At 38.7% G+C, this 21,596-nt stretch overlaps 1 protein-coding gene across 2 annotated transcripts in view; it reads right to left on the reverse strand.

Moving 5' to 3' along the window:
• Positions 1-21,596, reverse strand: part of KCNH1 (potassium voltage-gated channel subfamily H member 1) — a 177,073-nt gene that overhangs the window by 62,247 nt on the left and 93,230 nt on the right. For both annotated transcript variants that reach the window (XR_005626413.1, XM_039698046.1), the window contains exon 10: positions 14,244-14,440. Coding sequence is in view for 1 of the 2 variants with exons in the window: in XM_039698046.1 (XP_039553980.1) it covers positions 14,244-14,440 (197 nt within the window). In the remaining variant the exon portion in view is untranslated. The remainder of the gene's footprint in view (positions 1-14,243; positions 14,441-21,596) is intronic.

The following is a 21,596-nucleotide window of genomic DNA, read 5'->3' on the forward strand; positions in this document are numbered from 1 at the left end:
GGTGGGCAGTGTGCATGGTGTGACAAGCCAGTCTCATATCCCACAGTTGCTGAGTGAGTCTGGGGAGTCTCAGCAACCCACAGCTGGCACTCACCCAGCAACCACAGAGCAGCAGCTCCATCACATACTGTTTCTCTAAACTGGGAGGGCTGCAGGATGCAAGTGTTACATCTATTCTGGTCCTTAAAGCAGCTTTGTTGCTCATGTTCACACAGGAGAAGCAGGAACACCAGGATCAATCATGCACCATTTGGGTACCACGTGGAAATACCAATTAAGATTGCTTTAGATGACCACTGTGGCAGAGACCCAGCAGCACAACCTGTCCAGTGGGAGACATGGGCCTCATACCCACACCACACAGCTTTTGAAGCAGCACTTTTTACAAGAAATTTTGGTAAATCATGGGACCATCTACCACCTCACCAGGTTGCCCAGTGAGGTGGTAGATGCCCCATTGCTGAAAACATTAAAGGTTAATTACATGGAACTCTGGACAACTGATGTAGTTGAAGAGATCCCTGCTCACTACAATCTAAACCTCTAAGGGTCCCTCTCACTATTCTGTGATTCTATATTGGGCCCTGGCTTCAGGATGTGTTATGATAGCCAAAAGACACAAAGCAGTGGGTACCACCGTGGTCTCATGTCAGACTTTCCAGAAGGCAGGTTAAGTCTTGGGTATTAGAGCAATTTGGATACAGACAGCTGAAAAAGGACCTCAAGTGCAGTAACGTCACCAGATTTCTCCATCTTCTGCTGGTTGCTTTAATAATATTCCTTGGGGATCATGAGAGTGTAGATGTTGCTGTATTGCATCTTCTGTTGTCAGACAGGCTGTCAAGTGGTGCAGCCTGAAGGGTTTCTTTGGGGGCCAGATAGGGGAAAAGTTGGTGAGATAATTTGAGGTTGCTCTTTATTTTTTTTATTGTGTCCACCTGGTGTAGTAAAACTCTGAAACACTGAGCTGTTTCTCTCCCCAGTCACCAACTGCTGTCCTATAGCTTTGTGGATCACAGAGCATCAGCTGCTCCATTCATCTGGATTTTTTTTCACCCACCTCCATGGAGAGATACCAGATGCTCCACTCATCTCCTGCCTCTTTCTCTGTTTAACTAGCTTTTCTACTGAGAGGCTCTCTTGGTACATGCAGCATTCAACAAGGGGAAGAAGGCTAAGCCTGTGTTTCAAGCACCATTTTTCTGGCCTCTCCTGACAGCCCTGTCCTTGTTTTTGCTCATTCAGCTGCTTTCTTTAGCACACTTGTATGTACTATTAAATACTTACAGGCTGGGTTTTGTTTCAAAGCAGACACAAGGCCCTTTGCAAGACTGCAGCACAAAACTAGAGTCTGCTCTTCCACTATACAAAGCATAATTCAACATCCTATGCCACGTGCTGCAGACCTTCAAAGATCTTCTACACAGAGTAGAACATATGACTAGAAAATCCTGGTTCCATTACTCCTTGTCATTTAGGATCATTGTACAAGACAGAAAGCCACTTAATTCTCTACATTTGTTTCCCCTCACATAAGGACAATAAATCATTCAGTATCTTATTAAAAATAAATAAATAAATACAGCCCCATATGAGCCCTCTGGATTAAGTACTCCATCTGCATACCTTGAAATGTCCAGTAAAGGAATTCCAACATGTAATAAAATGAAAATATTATTAAAGCTAATTTGGAAGGGGCCTTATAATTCTGCAAAGTGTGATTTTTCTGAACAGTTCTCTGAAGAGCATAATGGGCTTTGGAAAATCTTACTGATTGAAAAATGTGATGAAACAAGCAATATGCAATATTTAACAAGATTCTCAGAGAGCATACCAAGAAACACACCCTCAGTATTTTTGAAGTTATGCCTTCACATCACTAACAAATATGCTACATAAATGACGGAGCAATTACAAATTTAGGCAAACTTTTACCAATTTAGGGAATATACTACAAACCAGAAGCCACAAGTGTTCCAGACTCCCTTCATGGCTGCATCTGTGTTACAGAATGGTTTGAGTATGAATGCTGAAGGTCATTTATGAACTATTTTGACTGTCAAACACAAATTACCATTTTCAAGGTTGCTGAAAAAGACCACTGTAATGCTTTTATGTTACAGGATATAACTGATCCCAAATGACATTCCAAATAAAAGCTTTTCACTATTTCTTCTTCCACTCACTCTCATGAATTTGTCTTTGGACTAAATGTGAATCTCCTCTTTCAGAAAGAATACAGGATAATTACTGAGAACATGTAAGCCACTGAAACTTTTACTCCTACAAGACTTGCTGCTTGAGCAATTTGAAAAATGCAGACAAGGAAAACCAAAGGTTAATATTTCTGGACTACACCAAATTTCTAATGGCAAAACCAATATCCATTTGTTAGAGCTAACATTATTTCTTCCTCTGTTATTGCTTTGCATCTTAGCATGACCAAAGGTTACAGCATCCTCATATTTCCACTCTAGCCAACATCTGATCAAGTATGTGATGGAAATCAACAGCAATTTTGTTTTCATTAATCAAGATAATAACTGGCCATAAATAACATCTTTGCAGTTACTGTGAAGTAACAGCAAAACCTTGAAAAACAACAAATTGCACGTCTCCCTGCTTAGAGGTTGACTGCAATGTGCCTCACTTCTGCAGCACTACAAAGAATGCTGGAATTTACATGACATTTAAATTTTATACTAAATCCAGGCATCAACCTTGAAGAGAGGAGACACAGATGTATCTATGCCAGTCAACCTGGGTATAACATTAGATCCTTTTAAAGTATTTTGTTTGGGTTTGGGTTGTTTTGGGTTTGTTTTTTTTTAAGAAAGTAAAAACAAAGGTTCCAAAAGGGGAACATAATTCTGTATTTTCACACAAAGACAATGCTTACAAAAGTAAATCATCTGACATATTACAAAATTATTGTGGCTGAAATTTTCTCACATTCTTTGACATCAGCTGTGCAAATGAATAATGAAAAAATTTTGCTGTGTAGTATATTTATTTCAGAGCATATGAGAGAAATGACCAACCATGAAGCATGTCAGAATGGTGGAAGGCATCCTCTGAAATTTTAAGACAGAGGAACAATATGTTTAGATGAATTGCAAGGCAAAGCCAGGTTGAGGAATGCTGGGAAAATGTAGATGTGGTTTACAAAGTCACAAAGATTTGGAAAAGTGCATGTGTAAAGTGTTTGCTTTCTGTGTTTGGAAAAGACTCCAGGAGATGTCAACAAAACAACTACAAAGGTATATGGTAGTATTAAAGTCCAAACACTTCTTTAATTAGGTATTGGGTTTTCACATTCATAATGCTGTACTAATTAAAAATGGATTTACCAGACTTAGCTCCTGATAAAAATCTGGTGAGAAAACACTATGCAGTCTCACAGCTGCATAGAGAGATAATGGGTTTGGACCTGTGGTTAATTATGATCCCTTCATGTCCAACTGCATGGCTGTTTGTGGATAGTGAGATTCCCATTCCAAGTCCTATAAGGGCAGCATTTTGGCACACTAAGTATACTCAGAGTAGCATCCCACTGTATATATATACATATATTTGTGTGTGTCCTTATATTTTTATATATACACATATATAAACAGAAGATGCTGAAGTTCACGTCCTATTTTGTAATGTAAAAAGCAAAAGAGAAAATTAATGGGAACAACAAAAAAAAAGGCACTAAAAGAGGGAGAATACTAATATTTTCAAGTGGAGCTAAGACTCCTCTGCAGTCTGCTAATTTAGAAAAAATTACTCAAAAAACTGCTTAGTACATTCACTTGCATAGGGATTCTATATTCTACATCAGTGTCACATTTCTGTTTGAAAATCTGAATTCAAACAGATGTTTGACATAGCACATAACAAAGTGAACTTCCTTTCGAGGAAGGAATCATACACAGTTTGAACAAAAACCCAGTTGCTGGCTGCAAAATTAATACCAAATAGGAGGGGATGATTTATGATCCTACTCTCAATGTATTTCTTAAAGTTCTTATACTGAGGCACAGCCCAACACACTCCTTAACACTTGACTTAGCTGAAGCAATAGCTGGTAGCTACAATTACAGCAGATGAGTGGCAAGGTGCCCTATCAAGTTTTGTTTGCCATTGGCCCATTCCCATGATGGCAAAGCATAGTGGATTTCAAATTCAGAAACTCTCCCAAGGCCACGCCTTGTCGTTCCCCACTTCAGATGCAGCAATCAAACACTCCAAAGCCAGGCTGGAATGGGCAGCAGCCTGTAGGGCAGGCTGCCATCAGCACCAGAGCAGGCTGACATCAGACACCCTGTTACCTGTGTGATTTCTCCGGCAGTCCTGAGCCTGAGGAATGTGGCATGCTCCTGGCTGTTCTCCCCCAGCAAGATGCTCATCCAGAGGCAGCTAAAAGGCTGATTCTCAAGGATGGATACAGGGAAAACATCAGCTGTCTACACATATAGGTTAGTTTGACCTCTCAGTGTTTACTGTTTATCTTTTCCCAAATCAAGCTGGGAAACTGCTTTGGTTCACACAAAATCTTAACAGGATTTGTTGCATTTAAGGTGAACTACTTCTTTTATGGCCATCATGTGGCATAGCAAGTAGAGCCCTCAGAGGAACTGTGGAGACCTGGCTGAGACACACAGAGAGGGGAAGGACCTCCTTTGTCTTGCTGTCCAAGAGCTCACAGTAACAATAAAAGTCTCAACATTTCAGCAAGAAAACAGAGGACCTGGAGGAAGTGTTTGGTCTGGAGCCAGGATCACAAAGTCTCTAGACAACACTAGCTTCAACGTCCAGAACTTTGTTTTCTTTCCTTTTTTTTTGTTTGTTTTCCCATAGGGATCAGTTATTTCAGCTTTCATTGCAGTGCCAAAAAAGGATCAATTGGATCACTTAGATCATAAAGTTTGATGGCTCAAGGATGTAGATTGGCCAATGTAACTCAGCTTTCATATTGCACAGTTATCTGTATTTTCTCTCCTTCATGGAGTACCTTGAACAGGTTGTGTTTGGATCTGCAGTCATATGAGTTCAGCTCTTAGTGACCCTTGAGGAGACCAGAAGGTCAAAGCTGTTATGCCAGGAAATCATTTCCTTTTAATAAGTTTGTCCTGGACCCAGCTGCTTCCCAGACCAGAAAGATCATTTTTAGAAAAAAATAATACAGGAGGGTATCAAGTCACTACTCTATCTTTTGCTTGGTCAGTAGTGCTTCACAGTGAAGCACCAGGTTATACCAAAATATAAAACCACCAGGCCACAGAGCTTACCGTGACATTAATATAATACATGATAGAATGTGGCACATATAGGCAAAAAAGCCTGGGCAGCAGCATGAATATATTAGAAAGAGTGTGTGACACTGAAATTACTCGGGAGTTTCAGCAGTAAGTCAGTCACTGTACATATATATATATATATGCTCACACACAGAGACAGAGATGGCAGGCACCAAAAAACCCCGTACCTTATTTTTTAAATTGGAAATACAGAAAAATTTTCAAACTCTCCCCATTCAGTCATGATAAGCAGATGACTGCTTTAGAGAAAGGGTAGGAATTCTTTGAATTCCCCTGGAATGTCCCCTCTTTGCAAGCTTGGTGGAGGATTGGACTAAAGGACCTCATTAAACTTGACTGTGAGCAGGTGGTGGAGTGCCACGCGCATACCAAACACACCACGCAGACAGACTCCACAGATTGCACTTCTATTTCTCTAAATCAACACATTAGTAAGAAAAAACATGAGTTTAAATTTGGGACTAATCCTTCCTTTCACTGTTTTCACAAGGAAGACCAGATTCCCAAACTGTGTAAGAGCAGCTATGCTCTTTTGGATTATTGTGTTCTGTCCCTGGTGGTGGGCCAACATTTAGAACTTCCTCAGTTCCTAGGAAATGCATTTTCTATTTTAAAAAGGCTTGGGGGAGCTATTCTGGGGAATCCTCATTCACTCTGAGTAACCTTTCTCTGTATTAAAATTATTTCTACGCTTTAGTCCATGTGGGTGGAGGAGGGTAAAAATCAAAGTAATGCATTTTCTTCTGTTGGGATAAACAAGTTGGTGTGGGTGTGTGTCTCATGTTTAAATGAGACAAAACCTTTTTTTAATGTCAACTTTCTATTACTCATCTGAAAATAGCTTCACAAAACCCAAATGTGTCTTTTTTAAGGATTAAAAGAGTATGAAAACAAATTTTATTTTAATCCACCATCAACCTCGTTAAAGGCATTTTTCATCTACTCGAAACAGCTTTTCCATACATAGAAAGACTTTATGAACACTCTACAGATTTCAAAAAAAGTCAGAATTTTTTAGTTTATATTTAAGACTGAGTATTTTATGGGTCACTGAGAGAAAAAAAAAACCCTTTCAAAAACAATTCAAGCAGGTCTCCTCAAAACATGATAAAAACAAGCAAAGCATCAATTCAGTTTCTGGACTGATGAATGAAGTGCTTAACCCCAATTTCTGGTTGACCAGAACTCGCTCTGTTTACTGCACTTTTCTTCCAAGTACTGACATAGAATTGGAATGTCTTTATTGACATAACATTGACATCATTTTCCATACTTAGAAAACACATCATGAAATAGCCAAAATTCTGGATTTACAAATTTAGTCAGCACAAATTTAATTCCTAGTTCAATGATCAGAATGGAAATGATAGTTAAGAATTTAGTGACCACCACGGGAAAACCTATAAATCTACAGTAGCACAGAATAGGAAATATTTTCTTTACTGAAGATAGTTCAAGGCAGTTATGGTTTTAGCATCAGCTTCATAAAAGAATCATGTTCTCCCATTTTAAGGTGATTTGGAATTTAAATTTCACCCATACCAGCTCTTCCATTAATTTTATTGATGACTATTAATATCTATTGATGACTGCATTACTTTTAATGGGATTTGCTAGTGAATGGCCTATCAGAACTTCAGTAACTCAATATTTTATGAAGAAATCCACAGCTTGCTTTGCATAGCATACTAAGCTACTTCTTTATAACAACTGTGCAGACTTTATACTACAGCACCTAAATGTATGAAAATTACTCATTATTCATAGTAGCAGAAGGGATCTCAAACATGTGATGAATTCATTAAATCAGTTTAGAAGGGATTAGTCATTTAAGAGTATTCTAAAGAAGCATTTTGCTACTTACCCACAGAGCTTTATCTAAGTCACAGCTAAAATTTACATGACAACATAGCATGTAGTGAGTAACAGCAACAGAACAGTTTTGTTGTCCAGTTTGGGTTTATGTGGCAAGGGTTTGATAGCAGACAGGCTGCAGAGGTGGCTTCTGTGAGAAGGCACCAGAACTTGTCCCCATGTAGGACACAGCAAGTTGTGGTTTGCTCCAAGGCAGACCGAGCGTGGGCGAGAGCTCGGCAATGGCAGTAGCACCTCTGTGGTAACACAGTTAGGAAGGAGTAAAAAATCCTGCACTACAGCAGCTGGGAGAGAGAAGTGAGAACATGTGACAGAAACTCTGCAGACACCGCGGTCAGAGAAGGAGGAAAGGGAGGAGGAAATCCAGGGGCTGGAGCAGAGATTTTCCTGCAACCCATGGTGATGACCATGGTGGAGACTGTGGAGCTTCAGATTTTCCCCTCTGGCTCATGCAAGCCCACGGTGGAGCAGACATCCACCTGCAGGCCACTGAGGGGGCCCATGAAGGAGCAGGTCCTCTGGCCAGGAGCTGTGGCTCCCCAGAGGATGCATGCTGGAGTCTGCTCCTGAAGGACTGCCCCCTGTGGAAGGGACCTGCACTGGGGCACTTCCTGAAGAACTGCTGCCTGTGGGAAGGACACACATTGGACAGGTTTGTGAGGGACTGTCACCCATGAGGGTGACACCCATGAGGGACCTCATGCTGGAGCAGGGGAAGAGTGCAAAGAGAAAGGAATGGCAGAAAACAAACATTATGAACAGACCACAACCCCCATCCTCCACTCTCTGTACTGCTCAGGGAAAGGAGATAGAAGACTTGGGAGTGAATTTGTGCCCAAGAAGAAGGGAAGGAATGGGCAGAAAGTGTTTTTTAGATTTTTTTCTTATCTGTCGTTATCCCACTCTGATTAATTGGTAATGAATTAAATTAATTTCCATCAAGTTTGTTTTGTCCATGATGGCGATTGGTAAGTGATCTCCATGTCCTTATCTCAACTCACAAACTTTTCATCTTATTTTCCTCTCCCTGTTCTGTTGAGAAGGGGGAAGTGATAAAGAGGTTTGGTGGGCACCTGGTAACCAGCCAAGGTCAACCCACCACAGTGTCTTATACGTCCTAGTTAATTATGTTTTCTACTGTACATACACATCCCCACTATGTAAATTATTTGTAGCCAGATCTTCCTCTCTCTAGGGCTTCAGACCATAAGCATTAAATAAAACAGAAACAAGTTTAGAATTTTGGAACTTTTGGAAAATAGATAATGGAGTTATTTTGGCTTGAACACAATTATGTATGTCAGCAATCACTGTAGGTGAACGAATGTTAAAGGCTTGCAGCTCATCAAATCTACTCTAAGGGTGGGTGTTAATGCTTTACCTGGAGGGGTTCAACAAAGTCCAGAGGAGAGGAAGGAAGAAATCCAAGGGTGCATCCTCCCAAGAGCATGAGGCTTCAATTCAGTGACAGACATAGCACTAAAATCATCCACAGAAGATGTGCAAACTTCATGACACACAGTGTCTCAGAGTGTTTTCAGTACAGAGTGTAAAGTGTATTTGACCAAAAATCTGAGGGCTAGCTAAACAGTTCTCCATTAGACATAGAAGTTAAGAAGTCCAAGGCCAGGGAAAAGATGCAAAAATGCAAAATGGAATCTAATAATGGTGAACCAGAATAAAATACATTTTGTTTAGATTGCCATAAAGAAACTCTGTATACAAGAGCATCCGACTCCCTGAACAGCTTTTAAAAAGCAGCATGGGAAAAAACACAGAGCTTAACTGTTTATTTACATTCGGACAGTTTTTTTGGAAATTGACAACTTTGCCTCCTTGGGAATTTTGCATAATTCACAAGCCACAGGCCCTTCCAGACATCTCAGTCATGTCCAACGTCCTCGGTTTTCAGTGCTGTAAGATGCATGCCATTCAAACAGCAAAATCCTCTTCCCACAGGATTTGTGGGATTGTTTTGGTGAGTACAAACACAGGAGAAAGAAGCAGGCTGTCAGTTTGACCATTATGAAATCCATCATCAAATGGGACAATATTCTAAAATTAAAACCTTTCTCTTCAAAACTTTGTTGAAATCTTCCAGCAACTTTGGCTTTTGTGTACCAGAAAAAATTCTGGGACACCATTTTGAACCCCTATCATGAAGAAGAATTTTAAAACTTGTCATGTGGAAAGGCAGAATATAAGGCCATGGACCCTCCCTCTGAAAACAAATTGCTTCCAACACCCCCTAAGCTTTAAAATTGGGGCTTGAGGCACTCCTAGGTGAAATGTATGATTTGAGAGAGGTTCTCTCTCTAGTTAGAGGTTACACTATCAAAAGAAGAAATATTAAGCTAATGCTGACGACAAGAGCACAATTACACTTTAAAATTGCTTTTTGAAAGAGATGCTGTGAGTCCTGTCCACTGGCACAGCTGGAACACCATAGAATAAACACAGCTCTAGATGTACAAAAGCAAGTAATCTTACACTGCCAAGGAGACTATTCTGTCACAATCACTGCTCTCTCAAGTATGTTCTGACTAGGAGCTTTGGCTCTAACTCACTAAATCACGTTTGATTTGCAAAAATGCAGAACATTCTTTGCCACTTCTTTCACTCCAGCAAAATCCTGGTAACATACCTAGATCCTACTGCCTTCCTTCTTTTATATCAGGATACAAATTTCAGCTTCTGGGAAAGCTACTTGTGCTTTCTATCATGACACTCCAAAGTATTCAGAATTAGTCATTTAATCTCTATCCAGGCTCAAATGGCTTACCAGAGAAATCTCAGCTTAATAAATTATGTATAAGAATTCTCCTTTTTATGTAGTGTGAGCAGACATTTGAGCTGTAACATCATTTATGGCTGCAGCAGAATGAAATGAGCAAATGCAGGGTGGTACAACCCAGTGGAAGTTGGCCACAAAGCTCGTGCACGTGGAAAGAAGCAACTGCCAAAGCCAGAACATTTGCCAAAGGCCTTTCCCATTCTTAAGGACAGCAAACTTGCACCCCACCACAGACCAAAGACAATGACAGGTAGCTATGGAGGAAGCTTTTCTCTTCTTATACTTCAACCAGTCTGAAGCTATGACATCCAATTTGGAAACCCAGAAGTGTTTAAATATTTGGTGGGAACAACCTGACCTTCTCCATCCAGCCTGTGAATCCTGCTGCCCTCCCAACTTGCAGCATTTCTTTTATCTTGAATGCATGCCCTTCATGAGGGTGAGTGTGTCACTAGACTATCCCACAGTACCCCCAGTGTCTACACTCCAGTTCCCCTCAAAGACTCCAAAAATGGAGAGAAACACCAAGTTAACCTGCTTTAATTTCAGAACATTGTTACAGCAAGTATTACTCTGAAAAACATCTCTCAGCTTCCTTTCAGCTGCAAAGTCTTCATGTCCAACACATAGCACCTGCAGGCACAGACTGCAGTTTCAGTTTCTTAGGATGGTGGAAAGAGAGATGCAGCACATGATTATCTCCCTGTTCCCACTTAGATGAAAATTTCAGTGACTGGCAGCAGAAGGAGTTAATTAAAGGTCTGCTTTCTCTTTTCATTTAGGAAAAAGTTTCCTAAGTCTGAGCTGCACTCGGAGGTAACTATACAACTAATAACTTCAGGAGGGATTTTAGTCACTTGAGGAAACTGCTCAGGGAGTCACCTGACAGCAAGCTGACACTTTCAGAAAAGAGGATATTTCACTGGCATTTGTTGAGAAAGTCAGTGAAAGGAAACTGCTTTCACAGCACAGACAGTGACAATAATGACATGCCAGGCACAGACCATGGAAAATTTTTCCCTTGGCCACAAAATCTTTAGGTATCACAGGCAGTAACATTTTACAGCTGCAGGCCTATTCTATGGAAGTCATAAAGGGGACACACACAGAAGGGTCCTGCCCTCCCACCCCAGCTCAAACCACACTCCAGACAAGCAGGAAGAACACCACAAGGAATGTTGCCTTTTACTTTGCCTAAATCCAGCTCTGGGTTTAGCTAAGGTCAAGACCAACTAGCAGTTTGGGTATCTTCCAATGTACCTGCATGTCTGCTTATTTCTGTCACAGTCCTCAGCAGTGGATCCAGTCCCAGCAATGGGGGAATGTCATTGTAATATTTTCTGAAAAATCCTTTGCCAGGATTTTCTCCTGAGAAGCTGAGAAGCCTCAGAAAAGAAATGTAAACAATAACTATCTGATGGCTGTGGAATGTGGTCTGGAGATGGTTTACCAACAGGTGCATCTTTGACTGGTCTCATGTGAGTTGTTTTTACTTGATGACCAATCATGGTCCAGCTGTGTTGAGGCTCTGAGGAGTTATGGGTTTTTATTACCCATTCCTTTCTTAGCCTTCTGATGAAATCCTTTCTTCTATTCTTTTAGTATGGGTTTAGTATATCACATTATCATATCATATTATATTAGCCTTCTAACAAATATGGAGTCAGATTCATCTCTTCCCTCGTCTTGGGACCACAAACACAATGACAGGGGAACATCCCCTCACTGGCGCCAAAGGACAGGGAGATCCAGCTCCTCCAGAGATCACCAGAGGAGACCCAGCCCCCAAGGAATATGTGAATAGGCAGAAAAAATGGACCAATGCTAGAGTTCACTTAAGCTGAGTGAAACTAGGCCACAAAGCACCTAGCCCTGCATAGTGGGACTTGGTACCAGAACCAGCTAAAGGCATATACCCTGAAGATGGGGACACCTTAGAGGAATAACCAAGTCTAAAAATATGAGATCTTTCTGAAAAAAATTACCCAAAGCTGTTTTTTCATGTGTTTGGAATATGTATTAATATATTTAAGAGGAATATACAGTATCTACATTTCAACTAGTTGAACACTTTTGGAGTGAAAGATGGAACTGTTTATTGAAATGAAAAGTGTACTTCTGGTATTTATACTCCAAAGGATATGCAATACATCACAAATGTAACTAACAGAAGGTACCAGTTCATCTTAATTCTACAAAATTCCATTTGCAGAAATAGACCAGAGAAGTGTTAGAAGCGACAGGCTGAGGAGCTATTTCTATAAAAAACAAAATCACAGATATTTAAACCAGAATAAATTCTAAAAAGTTGCTTTTTAACATGCATCACCTCAAATCTCTAAAGTATTGTACCTTCCACACATTTCCAAGAGCATATATTATTCACGTTATTTAACATTTGCATTCTGATTGCAATCAGCCTTCTTTTAATAAAATAGTGTTACAGTCTGTTAACTTAGAACCATCAAATTCTCACTTCCATTATCAATCAATGCCACTTTTCTGCTGTCTGCAACTCAATTAAAATCCAATTATTTGAATAACTGGATGGAAATTGCTATCATAAGATGTACATTTTTATTAGGAACATTTTGTGTAGAAAATTGACAGCACAGAATTTGTGACGCTACAGTTAAAAAATGTTTTGTAACCTGAGCTGGGAAAAGCAATGCCAATAAATATGGAGGGACAGTGGCACTTCTGGAGTAGGCATTTGATTCTAAAGCGGGGCCTTTTGGCTCAGATCAGGTCCAAAATGGTGTGAATTCTGCTAGCATTACTATGAGTTTTGAAAAAGTTGGTCCTTCTAAGCCTCAAAGCTTGCTATTTTTTTCTTTTTTAAGAAAGAAAAAAAGTAGTTACATATTCTGAGAGCATCTTACCACATTAGCCATGGAGTTAATTATAAAATATGTCAGTCAGTGATACTGATTCTTGAGGTGACAGCAATGTCAAATTCTTTCATTTACTTTATTTCTTACATTAACTAAGACTGGGTAAGGAGCAGTTTATTAACAGGACATCTCTCTTAATATGCTTGCAGCTGTGTACCTTCATTTGAAAAAAGTTACTTAGCAGGAAATCCCCAAATAATAATTTGCTTCTCAGTTTTTAATCACATCAATTTTCTACCAGAGCCCTGATTTATTTCACCAAAGTGTGGATCGCACATTCTTCTTTCATCCAATTCTTTTATACTGATAACATATGCAGATAAAAAATATCATCATACTACTTTAATTTCAGTATGCCAATTCTATATATTAAAAAAAATATTTTAAAATGTCTAGTTGTGAAGTGTAATTTTACAAAATAGACTTAAAATATTAAAATATTTCTCTTTTTTTTTTTCCATGTCTAATTATCTAGGACTCACTTGGCACCTGGAAATTACTAAAAAAAGTCTCCAAACATATTTTTTTTAGCTGATCTCAAATACACTTATAAAGCAAGTACAGGGTCTCTAATGTATTTCTTTTCAATGTAATGTTATTGTCTTCTGCCTTGCATCATAAAATCATATAATCTGAATTACACCCACTTCAGTTTTAATAAATTTCTGCAGAGGTTGTTCAGTGAAGATTACACAGAGGATTTAAACTAGGCTATTAGATTATGATTACTTGCATTTGACAAAATAACTTGAAATGGCACACAACAAAGAATGAAAAGAACCAAAAAATCAAGGATAAGAAAATGGAAATATTATAGATAAGCAAAGTAATTCCAAAATGTGATTTATAATAAATGAAGCAACTCTTGATAGAATGTTATGTTCATGTTACTTTTCCATCATGTCTACTCTACTTGACTTTTGTTCCATATATTATATTTTATATCTTCCCTGTCATTTTCCTTGTGATTTCAGGCAACACCTCTAAAATATTTTTAGCTGCTTTATAAACTGAAGTTGCATTAAGTAGTGAACACTGTTTATCGCAAGTGCATGTTCCAGCATGGAACACAACCTGCTGGAACTGTTTAGCACAAGTGCATGACAGTTTTCATATATGCTGTCTACTTCCTGGAAATGTATAATACCTTCACATACACACAGTCTAGTGCCCTCTGAAGCTCGCACTGGAATAAATACTCATAGTCTTTTGACTCTATATGCCAGCAGGGTCTCTTAGGCAAGCTCTGAAAAGTCATCTTATAAAAGGGGTCCACAAAAAATTCCAGAACTCAAGCCATTCAGTTTTTTCATGCAGGCAGTCCTTAAAGGTGAGATAATTTACATGATGTATGTTAAAATCACAGCTACTTACCCTTTTTCTCAAGTTGTAGGTCAAAATGAGATTTCTGGAGAAGGAGTGTGAAAAGGCTGTGTAGAACTCCAGCACTTTCTGCAAGGCATCCCTTTTAATCACATGAAGATCACAATAAGTCAGAGCCCTTACATTAGCACAGGACTGGGCGAGAGTCGACTCTTTCCAGAACACATCACCAAAAACGTCTCCTTTGCCTACAGAAAATCAACAGCATTGCTTTCATTAACAGCACTATTTCCATCAAAAATATAAAAAAAACAAACATCTCATTCATGCAGTCAAGTTTCTTCTATTTTTGCACTCGGAAAAAAATGTTGGGGAAAAAAAAACAACTTTGAAATACTTAATTGATAATTTTTCCATTATCTTTTTCTTAATTACAACAGCCTAGCAAAACTTCATAAGAATAAATCATACTTTAAAAGTGTTCTATGTGACAAGTCTCGTTTAAATATCAATATAGGTTTCTCTTAAAAAATCAAGAAAAGTGGTTCATTCTTGGTTCGTGTTCTCTTCTGATCCCTTTCAAAGAAATTAATTAAGAGGAAATGGTTTTTCCCTTCCTCCTTGTAACTGTCACACAAAGGATCTGTTTCTTACATCTGTGTTGTTGATTTTTCTTAATCTGGCTAACATTTACCCACTGTTGTGTCAATAAAATCATCAGTGCAGCTACAGTCTGCAGCTAAACAGAGTCCAAACCAAGAAGAGTACAATTAGTTATCCCCAACCTAACAATGACAAGGCATGAAAGTTCAGCTGTTTCTCACTGGAAGGAAGAAAACAGCCATTTCCTCCCACCCTTCCCATGTGCCTGTCTCTATGAACTTGGGCCAACAGTGAAATCCCTGCTGTGGAATACTGCAAGGATGGCATTTGCACCAGTCTGGGCACTACCATGCAGGGCATGTACACCAAAATCCAGCTGAAAAGCAGCCCCCTGTCAGGATTTCACTGGTTGCACCCCAACTCAGGTTGGACACAAAAGGGAGTGTGTAGGAGAAAGTTACAAGTTCATTTACAAGAGTAATGGTCGTTTTTCCCCGTTTTCCAATACATAATGCTAACAAAAGGGGAATATTCACTTGTTACCTTGTTAATGAAAAGCTATACCTTTCTTGTTTTGTAATTAGATTTCCTCACAAACTTCTGCTGTGTTGTATCATCACTGCCCATCTCTCTTAAGACCAACATGGAAACATTTTCATATCTATCAAGTTTTGATAGGAATGGTCCCTTGTCTTATAAGGAATACCTTGCCCGTAACAATTCTTAAATCCAAAGCATCAAAATATGTATTAGTTTAGTGACTTCACCCAGTTCTTTTAGATTCCTTCCCTAAATATATCATCACTTTCGAAAGCCTGTATGAAGTCAAAAGAACTATCATGAGTAAAGAGCTCAGAAAGAAAACTTCTAAATCAAACTCAGAATTCCCATCTCAGTCCTTCATCCGTACTTCCACCCTTTACCTTATCTCTTCCATTAGATGATAAGCATTTTTACTTACTGAGAAAAAGCTATCAGCTTGATGGTAAACTACCCTGAATTGAAATAAGTTGTTATTAACTCTAATGCGTTCCCAGTCTTCCACAGAAGATCTACACCATCCACCTCATATGGATCAGTTTAGATCCTGACCGCTTTAGACTTTATTTTAATTTTAAATGTGTATATACACTGAAGCCATCTGTTCTGTTACCACAATTTTCAAAAAATTAGGCAAAGGTGCCATAAAGATAATCTTTAACCTCTAGTCTCTTGCATAGGACAATGCCAACATCTGGAAATAGTACAAAAGCTTCATATCACCAAGCATGGTGGTAGTCCCACAGACCAGCACAGTAAACACCTTTTCTTTTTTAACAGCAATGATTTTTCACATTTTCAATTACCTGTATGTTTTTTGTTAGCAGCTACATTAAAAATTGCTAAAGAATAAAAGCTTCCATGCAGTTGAAACAGATCATCTACAAGGCTTTCAGACAAATACACAATATAGTCAAAATTGAAATGAAACAATTTTTACGCACGATAAAAACCGATATGCTTCACTGGGTAAAAATGGATTGTTTGCCTTTGGAATAAATATGCTTTTATTCACAATCTTCCAGGCAATTAGCTAAACAACTGTTTTAATTAACGCTCTAGAATCTATCAAGCATTGAATTGTGCCATCACTGATGAGCAACAGTTAGAGCTGGTAGTCCAAGCACAAGGGAGAGGAATTCTAACTCATTTCTGTATTGTTTAACATCTCCAGACAAGTTTCCCTACCTTAAAATGACAACCATTATTTTACTGCCCCACAGTAATGTTAGTACAATCCAAGCACAAAAACCATGGTGCTGCTGTGCCTACCTCAAAAATGAGGTACAACAGAAGATAGTTATATCTTACTCTTCTTGGAATTTAATTCTGCTTTTCCCATAACACAGAAAGACACAACTTTGTCCTCCACTTGTGGCACCAACCACAGTTTCCCTTCACTATTTGTAACTCTTCCCTCTGAAAAAATCTCCCTCCTGCAGTGTCCTGCCACCTCTCATTAGAGGCAAGAACAGCACAGGAAGGAGCTGGGTCTGCTGGGTTCCTGCTGAACCAAATGAGTGACAAAGTCAGATCACAGAAGACCCTGCTTTTAAAAGAAGTTGTACTCTTTTCTTTAATTAAAAAACTTCCTTGAAGTTAACAGCCAATGATCTAGCTGAAAATGAATCCTACACTGTACTTCAGTTTCCAAAGCAAGGCACATGCAAGCACCTCGTTGCTTTATTTCTGTCAAGTCCATTTTCTAAATGATGCATACAAAAAGTATTAAATTTGATTGTCAGATTCTAAAAAAAACTTGTTTGGCATTTATAGAAAAATGAGGGGGGAAGGAGCAGTAGAAATCTATATAGCAAGAAGGAATTAAAATTCCACCCAGGATTACCTGCACTGCATTAGAACAATTGGCCTCTTATGCATGATAAGGAATTGCATACCATCTCCCTTTGTCTACATGTTCTCCACAAAGTAAGATCAACCACTGTGGAAAAAGAAATTTAAAAAAAAGGAGGACAGACTAAGTGGGTGTTTTATCAAAATCATCTGTAGTTGGAAAGCAAGAAGGGTATGGTGATACTTCTGAGTCAGAAGGTGGTTGGCAAAGTCCAAAGGCTGTATTAGGGAACCTGAGCCAAAAAACTCTTTTTATACATAACTCCAGGCTTTAGATATTTCACCTTACCTCTGACGAAAGATTAAAAAGCTAGAGAAATGCAGATGGCCGTTTGTTTGTCAGTACTTTGCATTTCTCTTTCCCAGCTTGCTGAATTCCAGATGTTTGCCAGGAACATTATCTGTCAATCACACTTAAAGTGGATGATCTAAGCTGTTACCATCAATCATTTATATTCCCTGCTGGATTTGTGGGCTGAGGACCTTTTCCACCATCAACTCAGCATGCATTGGAAAGCCAAATAATTTTCTGCCTGTTATGTTTCCTTGTTTGTTTTAATTATAATAACAAGTCCCCAAACCCTGATATATTTAAACTGTGAAGAAATATTTTATAAAACCGTCTGTTTTTATAATATCTACTCTTTCCCAGTTTCTTCTCCACAAAGTTTGCTGTTTATCTTATAAGTGAAAAGATGATTTCTCTGCTACCACTGCCAATTCAGCCTGAGTCAGGCATAAGGTCAGGCCACATCCACTCTGTCTCCTGAAAGCAGCACCAGTGATGAAGATCTGATTATTGCAGCTTAGACAGATGTTCTGCTGATTCTGAGGAAAGAACCCCACTCTCACATTACAACTGTACTGCCTCAATACCACAACAACTCTTGGCCTTTTTACTCTTACAAGAGGAAAGACTGAAGAGCTCTTCTCTCAGGCAGAAGATACTACACTCTACTACAAAACCAACCTGACTCGTGTGGAATATGTGTTTGGCTGACAACCTACTCAATCCACTTCTGGGTTCTGGGTGTCTGGAAGTCCTGGTGCAGGTTTTGGTGTGGTAGCTGGGGCAGAAGATGGGGCTATGGATTCATGTATTGCAGGTCTTCCAAGTCAGTATGGATTTTGAAGGCATTCACATGAACCCACGGATTTTCAGTATATCAGACAAAATATTCATGTTTGAGTCATTCTCAAAGCTACAGCAATCATTGTTACCAGCCAATAGCAGAACCTAGGTCATGTCCCCTCCCAGTTTGCCTTCATCTGCGTGTTTGAACAATAGAATTAGGATCTGACAGTGTCAGCAGACCCAAAGATCAGACAGAATGACCAAACATTGCTTATGGTTGAGCAATGAATGAGCAAACATTGCTCACCTCAGTGGCAATGCAGCACCAAGCATATCTTGGCAATCAGGTGTTTAGCAAGCACAGTTATCTGTGATGCTGATCCACAATGACTTTCCCAGCACGGCTCCCCAGAGTCCCCACATTGGCCAGCACCCTCAGGATCTGCTCTCCACCTCCAAGCAGTGGGAGACACCAACTGCTATAAAAGCAAACACACAGATTTTCTAGGGTCAAACTCCCTCTGTGATCACCACGTGATTGTCTTCAACTGAAAATCCTTCCCTTCTCTCTTCCCTCATTTCCTCCAAATCTAAGGCATGCAATTTAAACCTTCCCAGTTTACAGAAAGAAAGATTCAAGGAAAGAAAAAATAATAGAATAAAATTAATTTTTCTCTCTTGGTGCATTAATGCAACAAAAACTGTCAGCCATTAAAAAATGGAGCTACCATTTGGCACTGAGGTGGAGTATTCAGTATCTGTCCTACAGATAAATTGCACAACTTGACAGCCACTGAATAGCCTTAGTTTGGCTCTCCAACACAGTACAGCTGGCAGGAGATGATGCATGGAAGTTGCTTGGTGCTTTGGATTTTCTTAAGATTTCTCAAGTGCAAACTGAGACACGTAATAGAAAGTGAATGACCAACTGCACTCAGAGAATATACTATTTTTCATTAACCAGAGGTTTTAACTACTCTTTTCCTCTAATTAGACCTCCAAAATGCCTGAGCATCTTTGCCACAGAAACCAACGCAAATGTTACAGAGATAACAAACTGAAGTTGCTCTTTCAGTGATTTGCCTGGTTCATAAACAGAAACACAGAGTATCTGTTCCTGCTGTAAACCACAGCCTGGCAACATTTTGCAGACAGTTTTCTACACAACTGCATCAATTTTCTCTGTTGAAACACATTACTGTACAGACAAAATAAAAACATTTATTTTAGAGATGAGTAGCAACAACATGATTAAGTTACAGCTAAATTTTCTGTTATTGTTGCTGTAATTAAGGTGCTTATATTTGTCTCACAGAATATAGAATTATATTTCACTACTTGACGTACTGTGATGAAGAGTTTTAAACATCAACTGGGCCCTACCAGGTTTATTCACAGAAAAAGCCAACAGGCTTCACCAGAATCTGCATCCTTTATCCTTATTTCCATTTTAATGGTTACTATAAAAATGTTATAAATATGTGGCCATTTTGTACAAACTCAGAGGATATGGAGTAGCTCAGGTAACTGGAGTAATAAATATATTTGAATGTATTTGCATTGGTTAAGTAACAGGAAAAACACAGCTTGATCTGTGTTGTCATTGCATGGGCACTGCTAATTCTCTGACAAAAAAAAAAAAAAAATAGAACAAACTTATATAAGGGACTTGAATTATCCTCAGAGTTACTTTCCTGAGTACTTAGGGAGGAGCTTTATATTCTAGATATTGCCTGAAACATACATTAAAGCCCCAAAACTGTATTCTTTTATTTCAGACAGAAAGCATTCACAAGAGTTTAAATAGTAAGTTTTGTGTTCTGTTACAGAAAGTAAACATGTTGAAAACCTCTATATAAGAGACTCAAATTGAATTATCCTCAGAGTTACTTTCCTGCGTACTTAGGGAGGAGCTTTATATTCTAGATATTGCCTAAAACATACATTAAAGCCCCAAAACTGTATTCTTTTATTTCAGACAGAAAGCATTCACAAGAGTTTAAATAGTAAGTTTTGTGTTCTGTTACAGAAAGTAAACATGTTGAAAACCTCACAAAATTTGCATCTATTTTGTATTTAATTTTATTTAGTATTCCTAGTAACTTCTTCAGTACAAATTTAACAATGTTACAGATATATATCTCTGAAAAAAAAAAAGTATTAATTTGAAATTTGGAGAATCCAAAATTCTGAAACAGAAACAAAACCCTACCCAAAAAAAAAAAAAAGAAAATTACTTCAGTGGTTCATCTGCCAGTAACAGAAACAAAACCCTACCCAAAAAAATAAAAGAGAAAATTACTTCAGTGGTTCATCTGCCAGAAATCAGGGTCTTTATAGAAAGCTGACTTCCTTGCTAAATTATTCAGTGGTTCAGCTGCCAGAAATCAGGGTCTTTATAGAAAGCTGACTTCCTTGCTAAATTATAAATTACAAACCACCATGTGGGATAAACCTGTACTTCTCAAAAAGAGTTTTAGTGCTGCTCCTGCATCCACCATGAAATTAAAATTTTATATTAATGTAGACCTCTTTATGCCATGTCCTTTTAAAAAGTTTAGCTGGATCTCCATCTGTAATGCTTTTGCTAAGTGTGCCTGGACACTCATCAAGCAAATCAGACTCTGAAAATTGTTCTTTCAGTTGATGTTTATCGAATCACTTCACAGAAACATGCAACTTGGCCAACCTGCCTATATAAATCAATCTTAAAAAACCCCACCTTTCAACTATAAATAGAAAAAAGCACAGTAGGACTGCTGAGGATAAAGATGGATTTTAATTTCAATCATTCCTTTGTCCAAGCAGCACTGGTCATGTTTCAGTCTTATTCAATAGCACAAACAATGCTGTGATGTTAGATACTGTCAGAAAACTCTTAATGCCATCCATATTCCTGCAACCATTTATTAAGCCTGAGAGCTCAGGAGCCTGGCACTTTTAACACAGAGAGGAGTAGCTAAACTTAAAATTCAGGTGAAAAATGAAGCAGAGAAGTAAGGGACTTCTTCTCAAGGGCTTGGAATTAAATAACAGGCTCTAAAATAACAGAACTAATCTTTGAAAATGGAGTAGTACACAGAGTTCAATTCAGGGAAATCAGAGTTAGCTCAGGTACTAGGGATGGTCTAAAGGAACTAATCTTTGAAGATGGAGTAGTACACAGAGCAGTTCAATTCAGGGAAATCAGAGTTAGCTCAGGTACTAGGGATGGTCTAAAGATAGCAGCCTGGGCTCAGTTAACTTATCTGCCTTCTTCAAGTGTGCAGAGAAGCAGTTTTCACATGACTGTGTGGAAGTTGCAATGTTTTCCATGGAGAGGGTCTAACACA

Source organism: Passer montanus, unplaced genomic scaffold (genome assembly GCF_014805655.1).
Source record: "Passer montanus isolate IOZ18808 unplaced genomic scaffold, ASM1480565v1 scaffold12, whole genome shotgun sequence".
Classification (NCBI taxonomy): Eukaryota; Metazoa; Chordata; class Aves; order Passeriformes; family Passeridae; genus Passer; species Passer montanus.